The 20,913-nt window shown below is 44.6% G+C and overlaps 2 protein-coding genes across 2 annotated transcripts in view; both read left to right on the top strand.

Moving 5' to 3' along the window:
• ncapd2 (non-SMC condensin I complex, subunit D2) overlaps nt 1-15,934 on the top strand; it is a 32,304-nt gene extending 16,370 nt beyond the window's left edge. Inside the window, exons 19-32 of the mRNA XM_079741816.1 lie at nt 5,049-5,181; nt 5,309-5,384; nt 5,496-5,711; nt 6,115-6,272; nt 6,925-7,036; nt 7,177-7,300; nt 10,880-11,035; nt 12,889-13,066; nt 13,170-13,264; nt 13,374-13,454; nt 13,845-14,028; nt 14,898-15,048; nt 15,265-15,381; nt 15,709-15,934. Coding sequence (XP_079597942.1) covers nt 5,049-5,181; nt 5,309-5,384; nt 5,496-5,711; nt 6,115-6,272; nt 6,925-7,036; nt 7,177-7,300; nt 10,880-11,035; nt 12,889-13,066; nt 13,170-13,264; nt 13,374-13,454; nt 13,845-14,028; nt 14,898-15,048; nt 15,265-15,381; nt 15,709-15,791 — 1,864 coding nt within the window. The 3' untranslated portion in view covers nt 15,792-15,934. The remainder of the gene's footprint in view (nt 1-5,048; nt 5,182-5,308; nt 5,385-5,495; nt 5,712-6,114; nt 6,273-6,924; nt 7,037-7,176; nt 7,301-10,879; nt 11,036-12,888; nt 13,067-13,169; nt 13,265-13,373; nt 13,455-13,844; nt 14,029-14,897; nt 15,049-15,264; nt 15,382-15,708) is intronic.
• Nucleotides 15,935-18,154: 2,220 nt separating this feature from the next.
• nppcl (natriuretic peptide C-like) lies at nt 18,155-18,755 on the top strand (the record flags this gene model as incomplete). The annotated part of the gene is made up of 2 exons (XM_079742025.1): nt 18,155-18,253; nt 18,459-18,755. 2 exons carry the CDS (start codon nt 18,155-18,157, stop codon nt 18,753-18,755), a joined length of 396 nt encoding a protein of 131 aa, XP_079598151.1.
• Nucleotides 18,756-20,913: the final 2,158 nt, after the last annotated feature.

Genomic DNA, 20,913 nt, shown 5'->3' with positions numbered 1-20,913 from the left:
CTTCATCATGTAGTGCGCAGTCACGGTCACGTAAATTTCAGTGGCTCTAGAGGTCCACCAGTCTGTAGTGAGGGCAACGGAGGATGCCTTGGATAATTCATCCACAAAAATATTATTTTGTTCCTCATAAAGTTCGGGAACGATCTTGGTTGTGAAGTGGGTGCGCGAGTGTATTTTGTACCTTGGCTCAAGCACCTTTATCATGTTTTTAAAGCCTTTATTCTCCGTAACGGACTATGGACTCATGTCTGCCGCTATAAACGCCGCAATCGATTTGGTGATGGATTTTGCCCGATCGGAGCTTGCAGGAAAGCATTGCTTAAATGCATCGGGGAGAAGCAGTTGCTGCAAATCTTTTCCCCTCCTGTTACTCTAATGCTCGAGGTGTTGCCGTGTCCGTTGGCCATTCTGGTGCCACAGTGCCAACACACCGTGGCCGTTTTGTCCAACACGCTTATTCCGTTTTCATTATAGGGCACAGGGCAGCGCTCCCATACAGCTGATTTAAATGATGCAGGGGGCTTCTCCAACTCCTCCGCTTCGCCGCTCGCCATGCTGCCACGTTAAATGTTCAGTAGCCTAATTAGGCATGCGCCGAACACGTCAACGTGCAAATATTATGTCAGCTGATCCGTGGATCACATGCGTCCCGCCCTGTGAGGGTTGATTCGAACGGATCAGGGGTGATCCGTTGCACCACTACTACTTTCCCTGCCTGGTAGTCTGCAAAGTGCAGCAGAGGATGGCTATAACTATTTCCAGTCCACAGCAAACATGTGTATCCACCTGCCTATCCCGCCTCCCATGGAGATAGATCGGGGGTCTGCAAGGCAGGAGGGTGACAGTGAATCTAATGCTTTAAACTGTGTAATCCCCAGTGGGAAGGTACCCAACAGTTGGCAATGTGTTCCTAGCTAATCTGAGGGTGACACATTCTTCTCATCAATACGTGCTATTTCTGAGAACATTGATTAGAACATTAAGTGCCTAAGGGATGTGGGCTTGTGGGTGGTGAGTCAAGTTAAGAAAATGGTACATGCTTAGTACCCCTAAATAAAAATGCATACACGGTTGAGCATGTCGTCGTTAGGCAGAACCATTAGCATTATACCAAGGCTCCCCCAAGTCACGACCACATAACACCTGTCTGGTTGCCAGCATGATGCGCTGAATGTAGCTTACTACTACATTTCTCCTCAATCTACCTCAAAGGATTTGTGAAGGGAAGAGCGAGCTAGACGGTAAAGAGTCTCTATCTGCAGTCCACCCACGCTGCCTCTCTTCAGCCAGCCCGGAGCATTCAGAACATATTGAATCCTGCATACTTCTGCAAACCCTGCCTCCCACGTACATTATGTGGACAGCAGGCAGGCCTGTCCTCCGAGGTTAGCTAGTAAAGCAGGAGGGCAAATGTGCCGATAAATGACTTGGTAGCCTGCGGTCTGTCTGGTCGTGTTGCCTCTAGGAAAGCGTTAAGACAGGTTCTTCCAGTTTCTAATATCTTTATTGATTAGGGACCCATTTTAGGTGCAGAATAGAGAGGAAACTGACCAGCCGTTTCCTCATCTTGTCACTTGTGCTGTGTAGCTGGCCATGTACAGTCTCATAATTTATTTCTTTTAGATCAAGAAGTCTCGTAAACTAAATTGAATCTACATGACATTTAAAGATTTTGCCTTCAGCCCACATTGTAGCAGTGATCTGGTATATGTGAAGGGAAGAGCGAGCTAGACGGTAAAGAGTTGAATATTTAATTATGAATGAACTATATTTTTGACTCTCAAAATTCATTTAATACTTTTTATTTTATGTATTCATCCAACTAACCCCCTAAATCACAACAATATTCGATTTGTATGTGTTAAAGCGCATAGTCAATCATCCTATTTCAGACGGCTTTTTTTTATACCAACAAGGGAATTTCATTTGCAGTTTACCCAGTCCATCTATACGACTTGAGACTTAAACTCAGACACAATGGTCTTATGTCAGAGGCTACATATCTTACTACTATATAATAGCAAGCCTGTAGGTCATTGCGCATGTGGCAAATAGCCTGCAGCTCACACGCATCGGGTGAGAACGCACACATACACTGTACGCACGCACACACACACCGCATACACACTCACACGAACATACATACACGCATGCTGACGTAGACGTTTCAAGACAAAGGCAGCGCAGGACACGTATACGTACACCGCACGCCAAGCTGCCTGCAGCTCACACAGCATGCGCAAAAGCACACATACACCACGCGCGTACGCTGACACGTTTCAAGACAAAGGCAGTGCAGGACGCAGCATACACAAACGTTGAAAGACAACGGCAATATCGATCCTGCATCACGCAATGTCTTGCGATATTAATGCCCCCCCCCCCCCCCCCCCCATCTGTAGTAACGGCGTTGCCGTCGACAAACTCTCCCAGGTAAGACGTTCTGTCTATAGACTGTAGAAATTGAGATGAAAGAAATGAAGAGACTATTTCTCAAGTCGACAAGCAACTGCAAGTTGTTTAATTTGTCCTATCACGTCATATTCGGCACATCAACACACGAGTCACGTGATCTTAAAGGGACAGCATCCCTATAACACAGAACGAAAACCTGTCAATAACACAGTATGGTGAATTATGTCTAGAGTCCACCACAAGACTACATTTTGTTGCTCAAACTTAATTTTACCCTCCTCCTTGAGCCTCCCCAAAATGTCTTGCGATATTGATATCCCCCCCTTCCCCCTGCGGACTGTTTAAAGGGCAATTCCGGTGTAAAATGGATTTGGGATATGTTTTGTATGATAACGAGTTGAAACATTTGTTTTGGAACACAAAAACCGTATAGACGCTTTCTTCAGTTGGCTGTTTTTAGCTGATTCTATCAAAACACTATAAACTTGGAACGATGGGGGCACTGGTTATGGTAAAAACTAAATCGCTATTTTGAACCACTTAAAAGGCTAAAAGTAGCCAGACACTTCTTTGGTAATATAATAAGGGTCTTAACATATAAAACGAGTCATTGAGAACTTTGTAAGTGTACAGAGTGTTTATTAAAAAGGACATTTTATACACACAATACTGTAAGTAGATCAACCGTCGACGCCATTTTGTTTTTAAGACTCGATAGGTAGATTGACAAACACAGAGATTGTGACATCTGTCAGCAACACGCAAGCTCTGTGTTCGCCAATCTACTTATTGAGGCTTACAAACAAAATGCCGTCGACGGTTGATCTACTGACAGTATTCAGAACTCAACTACATTTGTCCAAATTGGTACATTTGAAGTGTTATATGTGAAATGAAGCAAAACAAATACGCTCTTTCTCCGGTAACGCCGTCGTTCACGACGCCTTACTACTTTGTCGTTTCTTCTATTTGTCTCTAACTCGTGCCCCAATATTTCATTGATCGATGCTTCAGATTTTGTGGATGAAACGGAATGTATGATGCATCATTTTAGCAACATTTAAGATAATCGCGATGAGTTCTGCCCCCATTTTGTCTATGGTCAAATCGAGACAAACTACAGTGACAGCGGCCACACTTATCTCGCCTCTTGCGTACTTAGACCCTACGTCATATCCCGCTCCTTGCAAGCCTACCCCCCCTAAACCCCCTGTTGATTCTACTGATGTCCAAACAACATCGATGTCCGCATATAAAGCATCAAGTGTGAATCAACATCAGGGCCCAATCTCCTGATATACAAATGCGGCAAAAATGTGTGAAAAAAGGGCTTATAAGTAGAAAATGATTATGCTTTCTTCTTAATGTAAGGAGGACATGATTATGCTTTCTTCATCATGTAATAGGTGAACCAAAATGTTATACGTTGTAACATTATAGGCAAAATGTTATTATATTATGTGCTCAGAATTTATTTACATTATTGACTAGAGTTTCGACATTATTGCTATAGGTTTAACTACAAATAGAGGTTGAGCGTGCACATTGCGCGCGGAAACTCTAGTCAATGTAAATAGGTCAGTTCAAGATAACAATGATCAGCAGTAAAATGAATAAATTATGTTTCATTTTAACGACGAAATTTAAGCAATGTAATATTATTTAAAATGACCACTGTCTGTTTATAATACCCTGATGGCAGAATGAGTGAAGGCCTCAGTGTAGCGGATTGGGCCATACAGGGAATTCACCGGACAGAACATGGTCTGATGGGCTGATAATTCTCTGCTCTCTGGGCCACCTGTTTCTCCAAGAGCCAGTCTCAGGGCATGGCTCCAGTTATCTTGGAGCAGACTTTGACCATACCATTGATGCTATTATGGTCCTTCAGACAACCTATTAAAGCATAATTTTAATGAAAAGGTTTGTTTTTCCACTGAACATCTAAATGAATATCAAAATGTGACACATTAAGGTAGAGCAAGTAACCATAACGCATTTATAATAAAGGTAGGGCATGATCTGATGCTGAACCCTGGAGACGATGGGGATGTGTCATCAGAGTAATTCACAAAGAAACTGCCTTTGGAAGTTGTCCTACAGCTATCTGCATACAAAATAAAAAGCAGGTGGGGACAGGACACAACCCTGGGGTGAGCACGTATTTGAAACCTGTGTTGGACATGTGTCCATTCAACAATAACCGCTGAATTCTTTGTCAGAAAATCGAAAAGCACCACCAAAGGCTGATCTGAAGCAAGTTACTCGGTCAAAATGAGGCTGCATCTGGTTAAAGACTGAAGAGAAATTTGAATAAATGTCTCATATGAGATTGTGGTTTCTGGAGGTGCTTATACGTACCGTTGAATATGAAGCGCTTTGCATCCACCACACCGTGAACGGTTGTGGAGGTTTTATAATCTAACTGAAAGGGTAGACTTTTCACCAATGAGATGAACAACTAGCCTGAATAATGCCAGACCAAGCTCAATCGTAGATTGCATGTTGGTCTGGGGAAGCTGCGGTCATTTTCTTCAGGATGGGCTACCCAGTCTAGGAAACCATATATTTGATCCCTGTCTAGCCTATAATAATCTTTATCCCAATCAATTAACTCTCCGTGGCTTCGACAGGGCTGAGAGGGAGGTGGTGCTTAGTAATGTGGAAACCTTCTGCAACGTGGCTCTGGGGGAGAAGGTGGCAGAAGACTTCCTGCTGGCCAGAGACGTGGTCATCACTATCAGCAGCATCACAGATCACGTCAGGGTAAGCCCAATTATCAGTTATACGGTCTGTTTAGTTGACGATTTAGGATTCACCAGTGATTGAATGCATAATTAGTTTATTTCTACCAAAACTACAAACCAAACTTTTTACAAAAACTTTTTTATAGCAATCAAAGAACGCCCCATTCAGACTGCCCCACGACCACCAGCTGTTCACCTGCCTAACAATGGCTATTGCAGAAGGTAAATCCTTTTCCTTTGGAAAAACTAGACTGCTTTGAGAGTCAAAGATCCCAGCTAACCCAGCTGACGAATGGTACATTCATTGACTCCTGCTCCACTTCCCCTCCCAAGGTGTGGTGAAGGAGGACCCTCACTGGCAGAGCTTCATGGAGCAGGCTATTCGTCTTCTGTACTTCCTGGCCGAGTCCCCCGACCAGCTCTGCTCGCTGCTACTGCAGAAGAGCACCCAGCTCTTATTGGACCGGGTCACCAGAACAGCAGAAGCCTCCAAGGAGACTGTCCAATCCCAAGGAGACTCGCAGGACTCTCAGGATTCAGCTGAACAAGGTCTGCAAATGGGCTCAGACTGACGTATAGTGTCAAGTTATGATGTTGATTCTGAGATTTGCACATCCAAACTAGTTGGTGTGTATCAAAGTATGTAGATTTATCAATTGAGAAGAAAGAAAACACTCTGCAGTGTCTAATGCAACAGTGTTCAGTACATCTAAACTTGATTATAAGTATTAAAACCAGTACATTGTAAATTCTTTACATTGTTTATTGAAGGCTCGACTGAAACCTAAAACAGCAAGTTTCTATGCACCGTACAAATCCAGTCCTAATGAAAGCACTAAAATGAAATCCTGGAGATGCTTGTTAGAAGCTGCTGCGTCTTCCTTGCAGTCCTGGACAACTGTTGCCGGTACCCCGGTAGTAACTCCTGTGTTCCTGTTTGCTGTGGCTGTAGTGAGCAGCGTGAGCCTGGCCCAGCTGCTGTCTCTGTGCGGCTGTGTGGCCTTCTGGCAGGTGTCCCATTTGGAGGGCAGTGTCAGCGCAGAGCTGCGGAGGAGGAGAAGAGAAACCGAGGAGAGGGAGGAGAAGGAAAAGGGGCCGTCGAAATCTAAGGTACACCTGGAAACTATTTACGGCTTGTTCTTTTAGTTTGAGTGAAACGCCTCTCTGAATAGTAGTCATCCTAGTCTATGTGGTTCAGTCTAGGTAGTTCAGTCTAGGTGGTTGCATATAACTTCTTAAACATTGCAGAATTTGCAACCATAAATGTCTCTTTAAATCAGTAACTTGTTGCACTGGGATATTTTTTGGTAACATTATGTTGGGTCCTCTCCACTAAGCAATGGTGCACCGCCTGGTTTCTACTGTAGCCCAGCAAAGACCAACGGCTCTAGAGAGCTACGTTACTTTTACATGTGACCTCTAGTTTCACAGACTAACTTTATGCTCTTTATGAAGGAACCTCATCAGTACAGGCAACAGTAGCTTCTGCACCGCCGATAAGGGGGGGCAGGCATTCATTCAGTTAAAATCTGACACATCAGAGCAAGATCCCATTAAAGCCAACACACTGCACCTTTTCAGATCAGTCAGTTACTGTTTTTTTTTTTTCTGTTATCACAGAAACCCTTTAACCCATTCAGACCAGATCACGCATCTGTGCGTGTTTACCATTAATAAAGTCAGCCAAACCGCCCAAGAAGCTGTCCTTAAACTGAGGAACGACCAATGGAGGTAATCCTGTTCGCACACGCTATCTCAACAGCAAGCAGCCAATGACAGTGCCGTGGAGGAGGAGCTTGGCTTGATGGGCGCCATGGCTGACGACACGGAGGCGGAGCTCATAAGAAAGATCTGCGAGACAGAATTACTAGCTGGTAAAAAAATAAATAAAACACTTTTTAATTGGCACATTGACAACCAGTGTACCGCATTCAATTTCAAAACCATTCCTGCTGATTTGACTTTACGTGGTCCGTGCTGCCTTGTTAAACCTGCTGTCCTCTCCTTGGTTCAGAGGAGAACATGCTGTTCTGCTTCCTCCCCCTGCTGGTGAAGGTGTGCAGCTCTCCTGGCCGCTACGCCCACCCCCAGCTCACCACTGCCGCCTGCCTTGCCCTCTCCCAGTTCATGATGATCAGGTACCAGCACTTCCTGTTCGGCCCGCTCCCCACACGATCTGAAGAAGTATATGTTAAATATGCAATGTTGTGTTTTAATGGATTTATGAAACTAAATGTAACTTTAGTGTAGTTCTTATTTATAATGTATATCAAGACTAGTACTGAGAGCCAGTGAACCCAAAACCACTTTTGGGTAAACTTTATAAGTGCTGAACATGGTAATTTGTCTTAGATACATAGTCAACTCTATGCCATTCGAATTTTTTTTCCGAAATTCCCAATTTAGAGAGACATGGGGTAAGTTCCTTGTCTCGTAACCTTTTTGTCTTACTTAAAAAGTTACTTAAAAAGTATCACAAAGTCGGCTTGGGTTGTAACCATGTATATACATGCTTCATTTTGTACACGGGGAATGGGTTAGCCTAGCGATTGTAATACTTGCACTTGGTTCTATGAACATCTTTACTGTACCGACAGCGATATATTGTTTCACTTCTTATGACAAATGTACTTATTTTAACAAATGCACTTATTGTAAGTCGCTTTGGACAAAAGCGTCTGCTAAATGCCCTAAATGTTAAAAGCATTAAAGGGTAATTCCGGTGTAAAATGGTTTGGGATATGTTTTGTATGATAACGAGTTGAAACGTTCGTTTTGGAGCACAAAAACCGCATATAGACGCTTTCTTCAGTTGGCTGTTTTTAGCCGATTCTATCAAAACGCTATAAACTTGGAACGATGGGGGCAGTGGTTATGGTAAAAACGAAATCGCTATTTTAAATAACTTAAAAGGCTAAAAGTAGCCTGACACTTCTTTGGTAAGGGTCTTAAGGGTCTTAACATATAAAACAAGGCATTGAGAACTTTGTAAGTGTACAGATTGTTTATTAAAAATGACATTTTATACACACAATACCATCAGTAGATCACCCGTCGACGCCATTTTGTTAAGACTCGATAAGTAGATTAAACACAGAGCTTGCGTCTTGCTGATGGATGTCACAATCTCTGTTCTACCTATCGAGTCTTAAAAACAAAATGGTGTAGACGGGTGATCTACTGATGGTATTGTGTGTATTAAATGTTCTTTTTAATAGACAATCTGTACACTTACAAAGTTCTCAATACCTTGTTTTATATGTTAAGACCCTTATTATACTACCAAAGAAGTGTCGGGCTACTTTTAGCCTTTTAAGTGGTTCAAAATAGCGATTTATTTTTTACCATAACCAGTGCCCCCATCGTTCCAAGTTTAAAGCGTTTTGATAGAATCGGCTGAAAACAGCCAACTGAAGAAAGTGTCTATATACGTTTTTTGTGCTCCAAAACGAACGTTTCAACTCAAAAATGGCGATTGTCGCTTTCGGCGACAATCGCCATTTTCTTGGTCAATTGGGCCATTCACTTGAATCGCGTAGAACCAGAGAGTTTTTTTTTTGGGGGGGGGGGGGGGGGGGGGGGAAGAGATGGCTGTCCTTCATATGCAGGCTAGAATTGCGAAACATTATTGGATAATTCTTATAATTGACATTTCTCTGGGCCGATCAGAATCTTAGCACTTGCTTCAGAATCTTGAAGCACACAGCGCCAACTGAGCTCGCCTTTGGATGAGACGCCTGGCTACCACGCGAGTCTGATGGAAACTCTTAACGTCAATTTGAAGTAGGGGTGTACGGTATTTAAACGGTATAGAAAGTACACCAGTGTGAATTTGCGCTACGGTATGGATTTTGACCTTACCGTGTGACCGGTAGACAGTGTTGTGTGTAACAAAGTAAGTAACGCGTTAATACAGTAACCTAACTACTTTTTCATGTAAAAAGTAAAGTTACGCGCAACTACTGAAAATATGGTAATGAAACATAGTTCCCTTTTCAATTCGGCGCAACCTTACTTTTCCCAGGGACAGATTTGACAGCGATACTGCCTTCTCGGGCAGTATGCTATTGCGCAAGCATGCAGGCACGCAGCAGTGCTTGCGCAATACTCTCATTCCACACCGTACGAGACAGACGCTGGTAGCGTGAAGCTGTCTCTGCATATCAGACATTACTTCCGCAGGCATTTTCCAAAGCCAGTCCTTACGACAAAATGCCAGCGAAGGAACGAGATAACAAACGCCGTCACTGCTTACCTGTGTAAGGACATGGTTCATTTTCAAAATGTCGATAGGGCTTTAAAGAGATTGTCACAACACTGGATCCCAGGTACGCGTTACCTGCCCGCACACACTTCAGCATCTCCAAAATTGGGATGCTAAAACTATACGGCAAGAAATCTAATACAGTTACCGTCTATGCCTCAAATCATACCGTGATATACATTTTAGTCCATACCGTACAGCCCTAATTTGAAGGAACTATCTTATGTTAAATTCGATTTAAGTCAAGCTTTTTGGAGCAAAAACAACAGCTATTTGTTTGCTTGATTCAACTAACGTTAGCTACCGCTTTTTTGATTTGATATAATTTACAATAATATGGTATTTTTAGGACAGAGTCAACGCCGAGTACTGCACGAACGTAGACCTTGCATAAAGTTAGTAAATTCTAACAAAATGGGGCGATTTAGATAAATAATCTGGCAAGTGTGTTGTCCTAGGCTAATACACCAACAGCAAATTTCTGTATAATAAAGGGCTACATGTTGCATCCAAGTCTTTCATTTTAAATCTTTCCATTATATTGTGTGCTACAGCCACCGTAATGAATATTGAATATTCACGCTAAATCCCGCCCAGGTTAGCTCAGAATTAGAGTAGCCGTATATCTCGAAACACCGATCAGTCCTTGGGCCGATGTTCCCCCCCCCCACCTCCCGTGACGCTGTCACCTTTTTTACTCTTGAGGAGGTTGCAGGTCTGCATTTGCGGAGGAGATTAAATCTGTTTTGCTTTCTGGTAGTACATCTGATGATGTGGTGTAGTGGAAATATTAATCATAACTATAATACACAATTATAAACCTTACATAAACCTTGTTTATATAATTACTAGTCAATCTAAAAGGAACTGTTTACATTCTCCTTGGACCTTAAGATACCACTCTTCCTCTCTCTAACTGAGAGAGGTAAAGTTAGTTCAGATTTGCATTCCCACTGGAGCCACTGAGTCTGATACTGAGGCCAGGCCAATCGACTTGACTTCTTTGTGTAGATTTGTTCAACTGTATTGCAACCCTGTCTTACAGACTTGCAGACATGTCCACTTCCCACATAGTGTATTGCATTTTAACATGGCCTCTCTCGCTAATCCCAAATGCTCCAGAATGGTCACTCCCACTTACTTTTGTTAACTGCATATTCCCTACCCACAATGCAAACGTTTCCCTATAAGAATCTTGTTCACCCATTGTCTTACTGAATGTATCCTTGGTAACTTTGCTGCCTGTACTTTCCCATGATCATGCTCTAATATTAAATCAAATATTTCGCGACACGTCCTAAAAATAAGTTTCTCTTCATGTGGCTTTATGCCATCAAATCTCACTCTCATGTTTACCTGCTGATGATTTACCTTATAGGGCTGCATGTGAAGCGTGTCTGTAAACAGCAGTACCCCTCTTACTGGTTTTTCCCTTAACACTTCTCCTTGTCAGTCCATCGGTCTGCGACGAGCACACGCGTCTGCTGTTCACCGTGCTTGAGCGCTCGCCGCTGCCCGTGGTCCGCGCCAATGCCATCATCGCCCTGGGGGACCTCATCGTTCGCTTCCCCAACATCCTGGAGCCCTGGACCCAGAACCTCTATGCCAGGTAACGCCCAACGCCACGTGACCTATGGACGGGTGGAGCGCTGCTTATACATTTATGATGCTAATGAGAGTAGTTACACACACTGTTCAATGGAGGGCTTAATGAGAGGAATATCGTTGTCGTTTTGGGTTGGGGTTACCTACCACACTGAGGTTCAGTGTGGTTGAACACAATGTATCCATGCAAAGCAGTACTAAGTAACCACACTTCATCATACCTAGTTCTACAGATTGTAACAGTCTGGTTGCCAATCAGATGCTTAATCATAATACCCAGCTTTCCCTCGCCGCCAATCTTCTGTAATTAAAGGAAACAAGCCTCAGCTGATAGTCTGGCAAGTGGGCGTGTAGGATCTGTTTATCCCAGGATCTGTTTATCCCATTCTCCTCTAGCTCTTGATTTGTGTTAATGTGGGATCCCTCCGCTGGTCCTGAGAGCCTGACCCCTCCTCCTCCTTATCCCCCTCCCTCGACTCCTCAAACTGTTAAATGGGAGGCAAACTTTGGCATGATCTTTGTCTACAAACTCTTGCCATCACCTTCATATACTGACCCCCTCTTCTGTGGCTGTTGCCATGGCAACTGTTCAACCGATGCAAGCACTGAGTGGGATTACAACCCTCTCCTCCCCTCCCTGAACCTAGGGCTGGGCAATTAATCATATTTTGATCGCGTTTTCGATTTTAGCGTCAAACGTTCACAAAACTAATATAATCGAGTTGAATTGAGTTTTTATTTTTTCATTAAATGTTTTATAGAAAGTGTAGATCAGCTGGATGAATATCTAGATAATTTTAGATTTGAACGTTTTCTATTTGACCATTTTGTGTATTCTTTTGAGGCAAAATTTCTAAGTTCTCAGTTACAAAGTGTTTTTTGGGACACTGAGAGACATACTGAATAAATACATCATGTTTTCAAACTCAAAAATAATCGTTTGAATAATCGTGATTTGAATATTGACCAATATAATCATGATTACGATTTTTTTCCATAATCGAGCAGCCCTACCTGAACCAGGCAGTGGCCCCTCGACCCTTGCACAGGGGCAGTTTGAGAAGCCCAACAGCATAATTGCTGGTGTGTTGGGACCCCATGATCCAATCCAGTGGGCTGCTGGTGGAAATTATGGATAGGAAGGGATAATTTCTGCTCAAGTCGAAAGGTCCTGCCAGCCTTTTTGCATTCCAGCAATTGAAGTTCAAAAAAAACGCAGGACGATCAGCATTCTTTTCACGCAGTAGTTCTCTATTGTTTTGTGGGTTTTTCTTTATCTCTTGCTGCTTCTCACTTCAAGGTTTTTATATGAGTATATGAAACAGTCTACACTGTCATTAGCTTGGCAGTGCTTCTGAAGTCCATGGCTTTCTCTAATTGCCCCCCCCGCCCCCCCCATGCATACACACACCTCCACCATGTTCATGCTTCTGAAACTGGTCGTTCCTGGAGCCTCCTGATAAGGGTGTTGAGAATGAATTACCCTCCATATTGTTGCCGTAAGCCTCAGCATTAGCATGCAGTGCTATGTAACTACAGCTTCAAATGAAGCCAGGAGCCGTTCCCCCAGTCGCAGCTAGTGACTGGACGTGTGATCCTCTGCCCGGAGGCCTGCCCTGTAACACCAGGCGCTAATTACTTTCCTTTGTGTCGTGTTTCCTGGGCTCCGGTGAATCGAAATCAGTCTCAAAATGTCAACTGCCATGCCCTGGACAAATTGGTCCATTCCATCCAACAGCATGGGGGGATTCCCGATGATCAACATACTGGGAAAAAGGGCGTTAACGGAGGGCGTAGCCATATGTGACGTTGGTACGGGCTGATGTGTTTATCCCTGGTTTGGTTTCCCCTCCCCAGGTTAAGGGACCCAGTGCCTTCGGTCAGACAGACGGCCGTGACGGTCCTTACCCAGCTGGTACTCAAAGACGTCCTAAAGGTCAAAGGTCAGGTGGGCGAGGTGGCGGTGCTCCTCATCGACCCCGAGCCACACATCAGTAGCCTGGCCCTCAACTTCTTCAACGAGTTGGCCTCCAAGGTGAGTTAATGCTACACTCACAGACCGCCTACTCCTCCCACCAGGAGGTATGGAGAGATGTGTTTGGTTGTTGTCTCATCCCTTGTTTATTCCCGCTGCGCAGGACAATGCGATCTACAACCTGCTGCCAGACATCATCAGCAGGCTGTCTGACCCAGAGAGGGGCATGAGTGCTGAGGACTTCAACGTTATCATGAAGTAGGTTCCACTTGATCATGACGATTGCCTCACTAGTTGATAAATAACTGTTGGTGTATTCCATGGGATTGGTTTCTAATTTTATATGTTCATGTGCTCCGGTTTCCAGACAGCTGTTCTCGTACATCACCAAAGAGAGGCAGACTGAATCGCTGGTGGAGAAGTTGTGTCAACGTTTTAGAACGGCCAAGTGAGTACAAGCATACCATTTGGGTGTCCTCAGCCCGCGGTCTAGTAGCTGTCCAGGGCCCACTCGTAGTCCACGTGTGCGCCTCGGGAGTGCAGACCGTGTGGGACTTCACTATGGTTTTGAGGGGCTCATTCAAAAGCCTTGTGTTGCCTCCCCTGCTCTGAATCGTCCATCCATACACTCCCATAGAAAGGACATTCCATATTACACAAGCAAAGTGAATCAAGACATGCATGCATTTCCCCATAATGAGATTTGTCCCAAATGCCAGATCGGAGCACTCTCCATAAATAACCTCCTCCAGCCTTTTCACTCTTAAATCCATCTTGTGTTAACCTCGTTCTGTACGGTCCTCTTGGTACAGCCTGACCTCTGACCCCTCCCCCCCAGGACGGAACGCCAGTGGTGCGACCTGGCCGTGTCTCTGTCCCTGCTGTCCATGTGTGAGCGAGGCCTCAAGAGGCTGCAGGAGTGCTGGGAGTGTTACAGCGACAAGCTGACGGAGCCCGGCGTCTACCAGCCCCTGCTCTCCATCACCGCCAAGCTCCGCCGCGGCGCCAAGCCCCAGCTCAAGGTACCGCACACCCCGTCCTCCTGTACCATCTCTGGGTACCAAGTACTGGCACAACCTTGAGCACCTCATGGTCACAGTCCCAGCTAACCTCAACCCAGAGGTGGAATCACACTAGGTTTATAAAATATGTTTTTGTTTCTATACAATATGTAAATTCTCTAGCTCTGGAGGAAAATTGGGCAGGATTAGTTTTGCATTGTTTGCCGTCGCTTCTTACCAGAACAATGCACTACCACAATGCTGACCAATCACACATTTGTGTCCCTTGTTCCAAACCCACCGGTTTCCCCCATTGGCAGTACCAGTACAATGAGGAAAAAGAGAGATACTCTGGTTTTCCCTGCGTCACACAACCTTAAACTAAATGACTACAGAGACTTGGAAGTTAAGAATGTATATAGGTTGGCGTGATTCATAGTCTAAATTACTTCTAAAATGGTTTGGAACTTTTGGATTCTTTTATTTAAAATGGTACAAGACTGTTGGGCTTAATTGGACAGAACCGTGGTTACCGTATAAAGAACCAATGCTCTCCATGAATGTGCGGCAAATGTGGATATGTTTGAGAAGCACTCAAAACGGCAACGGTAGATAAAGAGGAGGAACACCTAACACCTTGCTACATTGCCAACGATCAACCTCAACTTTAATGATGTACAGAAACATTTTACGATTTAATTGTTATCTGGGACTTTTCAATACTGTATTGAATATGTAGACTTGCCTTTTTGCACTTAAGCGTTAAATGGGTATCGCTGATTTTGTGTCTGTCCCCCATGACCATGATATACCTTAACTTATAACGACTCAGTCAAAGTTTGACTTTTTCCTTTGATTTACAAAACGTTTTGTTCTCTGGTATCGCTAAGGCCCAGGTGGATGAGTTTGAAAAGCGGCTGACGGCTGTTCACACACGGGGGCTGGAGAATGTGGAGAGCCCCGAGATGGAGGAGGGAGGCTCTGCAGAGAATGTCTCGCACACCCCCCAGCCTGCCAGGGGCCGGGCCCGGTCCACTAGAGGCAAGTCCCACTGCAAGCATGGGGCGTAGAAATGTTCACTGCTATTTAGCCCTTCATCTGAAGTGAGATCCCACTAATGATCAGAAGGAGTTTGGGCATCTCGCTTTTTTCCGGCTGGGGGGTGGAACCCCCTTCCGGCTACACTGTATCCTGCCCCAATTGCATTAATTGGACATTTTCCCAACCTCAACATAAAAAACGTCTTTGTTCTCCCAGGCCAATCCAAACAGGGGGTTTTGAGTCATATTGATGACAGCTTTGTAACGCCGAAGGCCAGCCGCAAATCCAAGATGCCTGTCATCAGCTTCAGCAGTGATGAGGAGGAGGAAGAGGGTGAGTGAAATTTGCCTAGCTTAAACACACTTTTTCTTTTTTAGAGAAAATTGGTTTCTTCCGAAAGGATAATCCCTTAATGGCTTAAGAAAAGCAATGTTTTCTGTAAATTGGCCCATTTAAGTGGTGTAATAAAAGTCCCTCTTTGGTCTGGGGCCCACGTCCTCAGGTAGGAACCGTTTAGGGGCAAGCTATTATTGTGTCTGGCAGTCTGATGGCTTCTGAGTGTAGCCCCAAACCCAGTGGCAGCGCAGCTTGCGTTCCCTACTCCTCAGTACTTCACAGGTTTTGAATACACAGGCCTGATTGGACTTCTCTTTCTACTAGATGCTGTGATGGCGGAGAGCGAGACCCCCCGTGTGACCACGCCCATCGCCCGCACATCCCGCCGGACGCGGCTCCGACATTAATCCTTCAAAAAGGAATTTTAGTTTTTTAAAAGTTATATTTTTTTGTATGATTTTAATGTCAATTTTTTTTAACTCCCAACCTATTTGTAAGCATTGCTGAGGAACAATGTAACTTTTGAATAAATGGTTTCTCCAGAGCTTCACACCGGTCTGTGCTTGGCTCCCTCGATCTCTCGGTGTCCCCTGCCCGTGTACATGTGACGGCTGAAAGCTGCCTGTAGGTCACTGGCAGCAGATTTATACTCTCATTACCAGGAGCGCTGAACCTCCATTCTTAAGTGCTTGGACAGTTGTGATTTTATAGGCTGTCACAGCTTGCCTAGTGTTCCATTGCTCTTACCTATTTCTTTATTTATTTAGTCTCATGTTCTTATGCTTGTATGCATGTTTCTTTCTTGCGTCGCTCTTTTCCAAAGGTTTTCTTTCTCTTCTCCCCGAGCTCGGCTGCATGGTCGTTTTCCATCAGTCTCCGTCTGAGTCTCGCATGTTGTTTGCTGCCCTCCACTCTGCTCTGTAATTAGTTTTCTTTTGTTAACAGCCCCCCTCACCACCAGCACCTCAGCTGTTGTGCACACCACCTCCCTCCCTATTCTGTTCTCCGCTGCCTACTCTCCTACTGTTCTCCGCTCGCTGTGATGACATCACATGTGTAGCAGCCCACCTCCCCCTCCTCCCTCCCCCCTCTTACTAATCTCTCGCCCACTCTCCCACACATTCGCCTCTCCTAAAAGATGAGGGGTGAGCACAATGGTGTAGTTTTGCCTTGTTTTTTATGAGAACCCCGCAGCAACTTGTTGAACTTTACAAATAATAAAACCATTTTCTATTTGTGTTGGAACAAGTGAATACTTTGGGGAATACCTGTTCTTTACTTGGGATGGTGCTTTTCCTTCACACATTCAGTTCAGTTCTTAAGGAGGGTATTTAATTAATCCATGAGCCCGTATTAAACCTATTTTGTTTATACATGTTTTGCCTGAAATGAGAAAAGGTCAGGCCTGAATGCCATTGTCATTATTTGACATAGTGGTAAATCAAGCAAAATGTGCAAAGTGTGCGTGCTGTACTTGGAGCCGTTGTGTGTATTGTGGGTTACCCACCAGTGCCTTGGCAGTGAGACTGCAGGGGGTATGAGGAACAGATGGCACAGACAGACTGTAACTTACCCAGCGGAGGAGAGGTCAACCCACAATAAAAGACCATATAGACAAAAGAGGGACAACCACACAGGGAATAAGTGTTCCGGGGAATGAAAAAGCCGGCTAGGGCTGCAATGTTGAAGTTTACATGAATTCATTGTTGCAGGGTATGAACAGATTTCAGTCCGTCTTGTGGCCTCCACATGTCACAGCTTGAGTTTACAATCTACATTTCGAGGTGGGCGGAAGATATTGTCTCTTGCGGACAATGTATTGCGAGTGGCCACTTTGGGACGACCGGAACGGGATTGGCATCCATCTTAAGATGTGTAGGACCCACGTTGCTCTGGTCACCTTGATAACAGTGGTGGCTCTCTTCACGGCTATGACATCATTCCAGTAAAAAAATATCTGGGATGGAGCGGGGGGGGGGGCGACTCTGGCACAACTCTACCTCTGCAGAATCCCAAACGAGAACCGAACAGCCAATCTCTGCCAAGGGAACAAAGATGCAAGACGCAAATCCATCTTTTCAATTCCCTAGAGGGTTGGGAGGGGGGGAGGGGGTGTGATGGGTGGGGGCGGGAGGCGGGGCCAGGCGGGCTAGATAGTGATGCTTAAAGCCTTAAACAGGTGCCAACAAGTGAGGGGAGGAAGAGACGCAGAGGGAACGGCGATGGAGAGGAGCTTATGACCGCACAAGACACAAGTTTACAGGAACAGAACTGAGGTGAGTGGACTTTATTTTACCATGTCTTTTCAATGAACATGCATGTCCATGATGTAGATGTGTACATTAAATAGTGTCAATTAATGGACTAAAACTAAATTGTAACACGTTAGAGTTAATCACCAAAATGCCATTTTTCTTTGGTGTTAGTAAAGTATAAATTCCGAAGTTAACATGCTTTTGAATAGATAGGTTAAAAAATGTATGTAGCCTTATTTTTGTTTAAACAAATTGTACATTGATGTGCATTTGTTATTTCAAATCGATATTCTTTATTTTTTTTTTTATTTTATACTTCCTCATCCTAACACAAAATCACATCACACCTCACATTTGTCGAGCTGTTCCTCATAACATCCATTTGTATTCATTCCCCTCTAACACCACCACCACCACCATGGGTATGAGTGCAGCCAGTGTGAGTGAGGTTGTGTCACGGCACTTGTCCCCTCTCTCGCCTCTAGTCACTCGCTCGCGCTTCTCCCGCTGCCGCCATGCTGTACCCTGCACTGCTCTACGCTGCTCTGCTGTTACTGGCCCCGCTGGGGAGCACAGAGGCACGCGCTCTGCAGCCACCCACTGACGCCGTGCAGGTACAGAGAGAGAGAGAGAGAGAGAGAGAGAGAGAGAGGGGGATCGATGGAGGGATTGAAGCAAGTGGCAGAGACTAGAGATGAGGGGTCGGGTAGAAGCAGGAAAGGATGGAATAATGGAATCTATCCCTTATTGAATTACCTGTTAATTGACCCGTTGTGCCTTTCAATTACATTTCCACTTAGCTGTCTTCTGCACTTGTAGTTCATGGAGCAGTTCCTCGACCGCTTCAACGACCTTTTGACCTTGGACGATCTGGAGAACCTGCTTAGCAGCCGGGCTGGAGAGACCGCCGCTGCTGCTGGGGTCCAAGCCGTGGAGAACCCCAAATGGGCCGACCCACCGGCCGCCCAGGGTGAGACTCCCTGGCTCCGCCTCTTAAAGGGTTCCCTGGCCAATCAGAAGCGAGCAGAACCGGACAGGTCACGGAGGGGATGGAACCGGGGGTGCTTCGGTCTGAAGCTGGACCGGATCGGGTCGCTGAGCGGACTGGGCTGTTAGTGGAGGTCCGCCAAGGGAAGAGACTGATGGAGCCGCCACGTGATTAATGACCACTCAAAAAAAAAATGCATTGAAATAGGCATTGCATTAAATGGTATTTATGTGAGTGCAAAGCACATAGTATTGCTAATGTGAATCCATCTAGCATAGAGCCCGTGCTTTACACATACGCTGCTGACTTAAAGAGGCTGCTGTAATTCCTACTTTGTCTGTGTAAAATGTATACAACTAAATCATAAGTCATGCTACGTTTACATCAAACTATTTCTTTGATATTTGATCATGTTTCATTAATCGTTAGCCTACCATGTGTATTTTCAAACCCAGAACGGTGTGTGACTGTCTGCAAGTGTTAAAGTAAATAGGCCAAGAATAGTTTGTAATTCAAACATTTGTATCTGAATCTGGTGATCGTATTATGACTTCTGTACTGCATTTATTTTATGTTCTCCAGAGTTGATCTGTATTGTTCTTTTTTTTTTTTTATTTGCATGATTAAACATATTTGACATTTACAAATGGTCATACAAATATATTGAATATATTAAACATCACACAGATTGCATCCAATATAGCTTTACGATTCCTCGAACATTTCCTCTTGAAGCTTTCTTTAATTCCCCTTCCTTTCCTCTTGAAGCTTTCTTCAATTCCCTTTCTCTCCATCATTGCTTCCCCTCTCGCGACAAGAAAATGCTTAGCCGCCTTTCGTTATTAATGTTTATGTGGCTGCGGCTCCTCACAGCTGAAAGAAGTGGTCTTACCTGCTGCACAATAGCTTATCTGCTTGTCCCAGAGTGTGCAAAAGTACCTTCAAAACCCGTTTCCACCTCTGTGTAAACTCATTACCTGTCAGTGCTGCGTTTCTGAAGGAAAGATAAGCTTGAAAAAGAAAGCTTAAGGTACACCAGATACCGAGTGGAAGACGTGCGTGTGCCGGAGCAGACTTGCCCATACCGATCAGTGGTCCAGCGTCCCCCGGGGCGGATGCAGCGCTGTGTCCGGGGGGGAGCGCTCCGGAACCCGCACGGCAACTCCTGCCGTTCCGTTTATTTTTCCACACATGCAATGGAAATGCACTTTGTTGACTTGTGATACATAACTTAATAGGGGTTTTTATCAATCCATAAATAACCATTATAAATCAATGTTGGTCCGGCCAAATATGTAGAATTTCCCAGACCAATGCTGAAAGATGACTACCAGACTTCTTGGATTAGAAACCCACAGAAGTTTCAGATCACGGTTCATGCACGCCGCAAAGTCTGCTGTATGACGGAACATCAAGACGTCGTGTGAATTCAGTTAATCTAGAAAACCGAAATAGTCAAAATAACTACATTTACCAGAAGGGAGTAAACTGTGGACTCCTATTGCGGGACGACAGAATGGCCGCCAGGTAGTGACTGATGAGGGCTGAAATTGAGTCCCTCCCTGGGGTCTCGGGCCCCAGCCGCCTTTGAGCCCTATCGGATCTGCTGTACATCGGCCTTAAAGCTTCTCCCGCTTTCACATCGTACAGCGGCAATTTTATATTTACGACTAACGAGAGTACAAACGCCCGGCCGGTGCAGGCGTTGGTACTCGCAGCCCCTTTATAGTCTTGTAGAATTATAACTGACAAAAAAATAAGTTCATTCATTTGTGTCAATGAATTTAAATACAAATGAAATAACGAAGGAGACATATACAGTGTCCTTGCATTTATGGTGGTTTGTTCATTCTTAATACGTGTTTGTAGGTGATGAAGCCTAATAATCCCTGCACAATTAAATGCATAATGTCATTGGCCTACAATATTAATGATCGAACAAGGTAGATTTCCAAAAACAAGGTGTGATCCTCCGTCAAGCCGCTAGAGCTCAGTATTGTTCCGTTATTCCATTGTATTGAATTAGTTACCCCTAAACTTTGAAACTTTGAACGGGTCAGCATCTTGTTCTTGATTTGTCTCACATCGGACTTGTGCATTGTGGTGTGTATATATAGTGTAGTGTCGTGTAGAGCAGTAATAACAATCCAACAACACACAATACACACATGACACTATACTAGTATATATTATATGTATTTATATTGGGGGGGGGGGGGTGGAGAGTCACATGCTATAGGATTCCCTGTGGATCATATGTAGCAGTGCAGACAGGTCATGCACAGC

This window comes from Pollachius pollachius, assembly GCF_949987615.1.
Source record: "Pollachius pollachius genome assembly, chromosome: 1".
In the NCBI taxonomy this organism is placed as follows: Eukaryota; Metazoa; Chordata; class Actinopteri; order Gadiformes; family Gadidae; genus Pollachius; species Pollachius pollachius.
The sequence above is the reverse complement of the archived record's forward strand: the minus strand, read 5'-3'. Positions and strand labels throughout refer to the sequence as shown.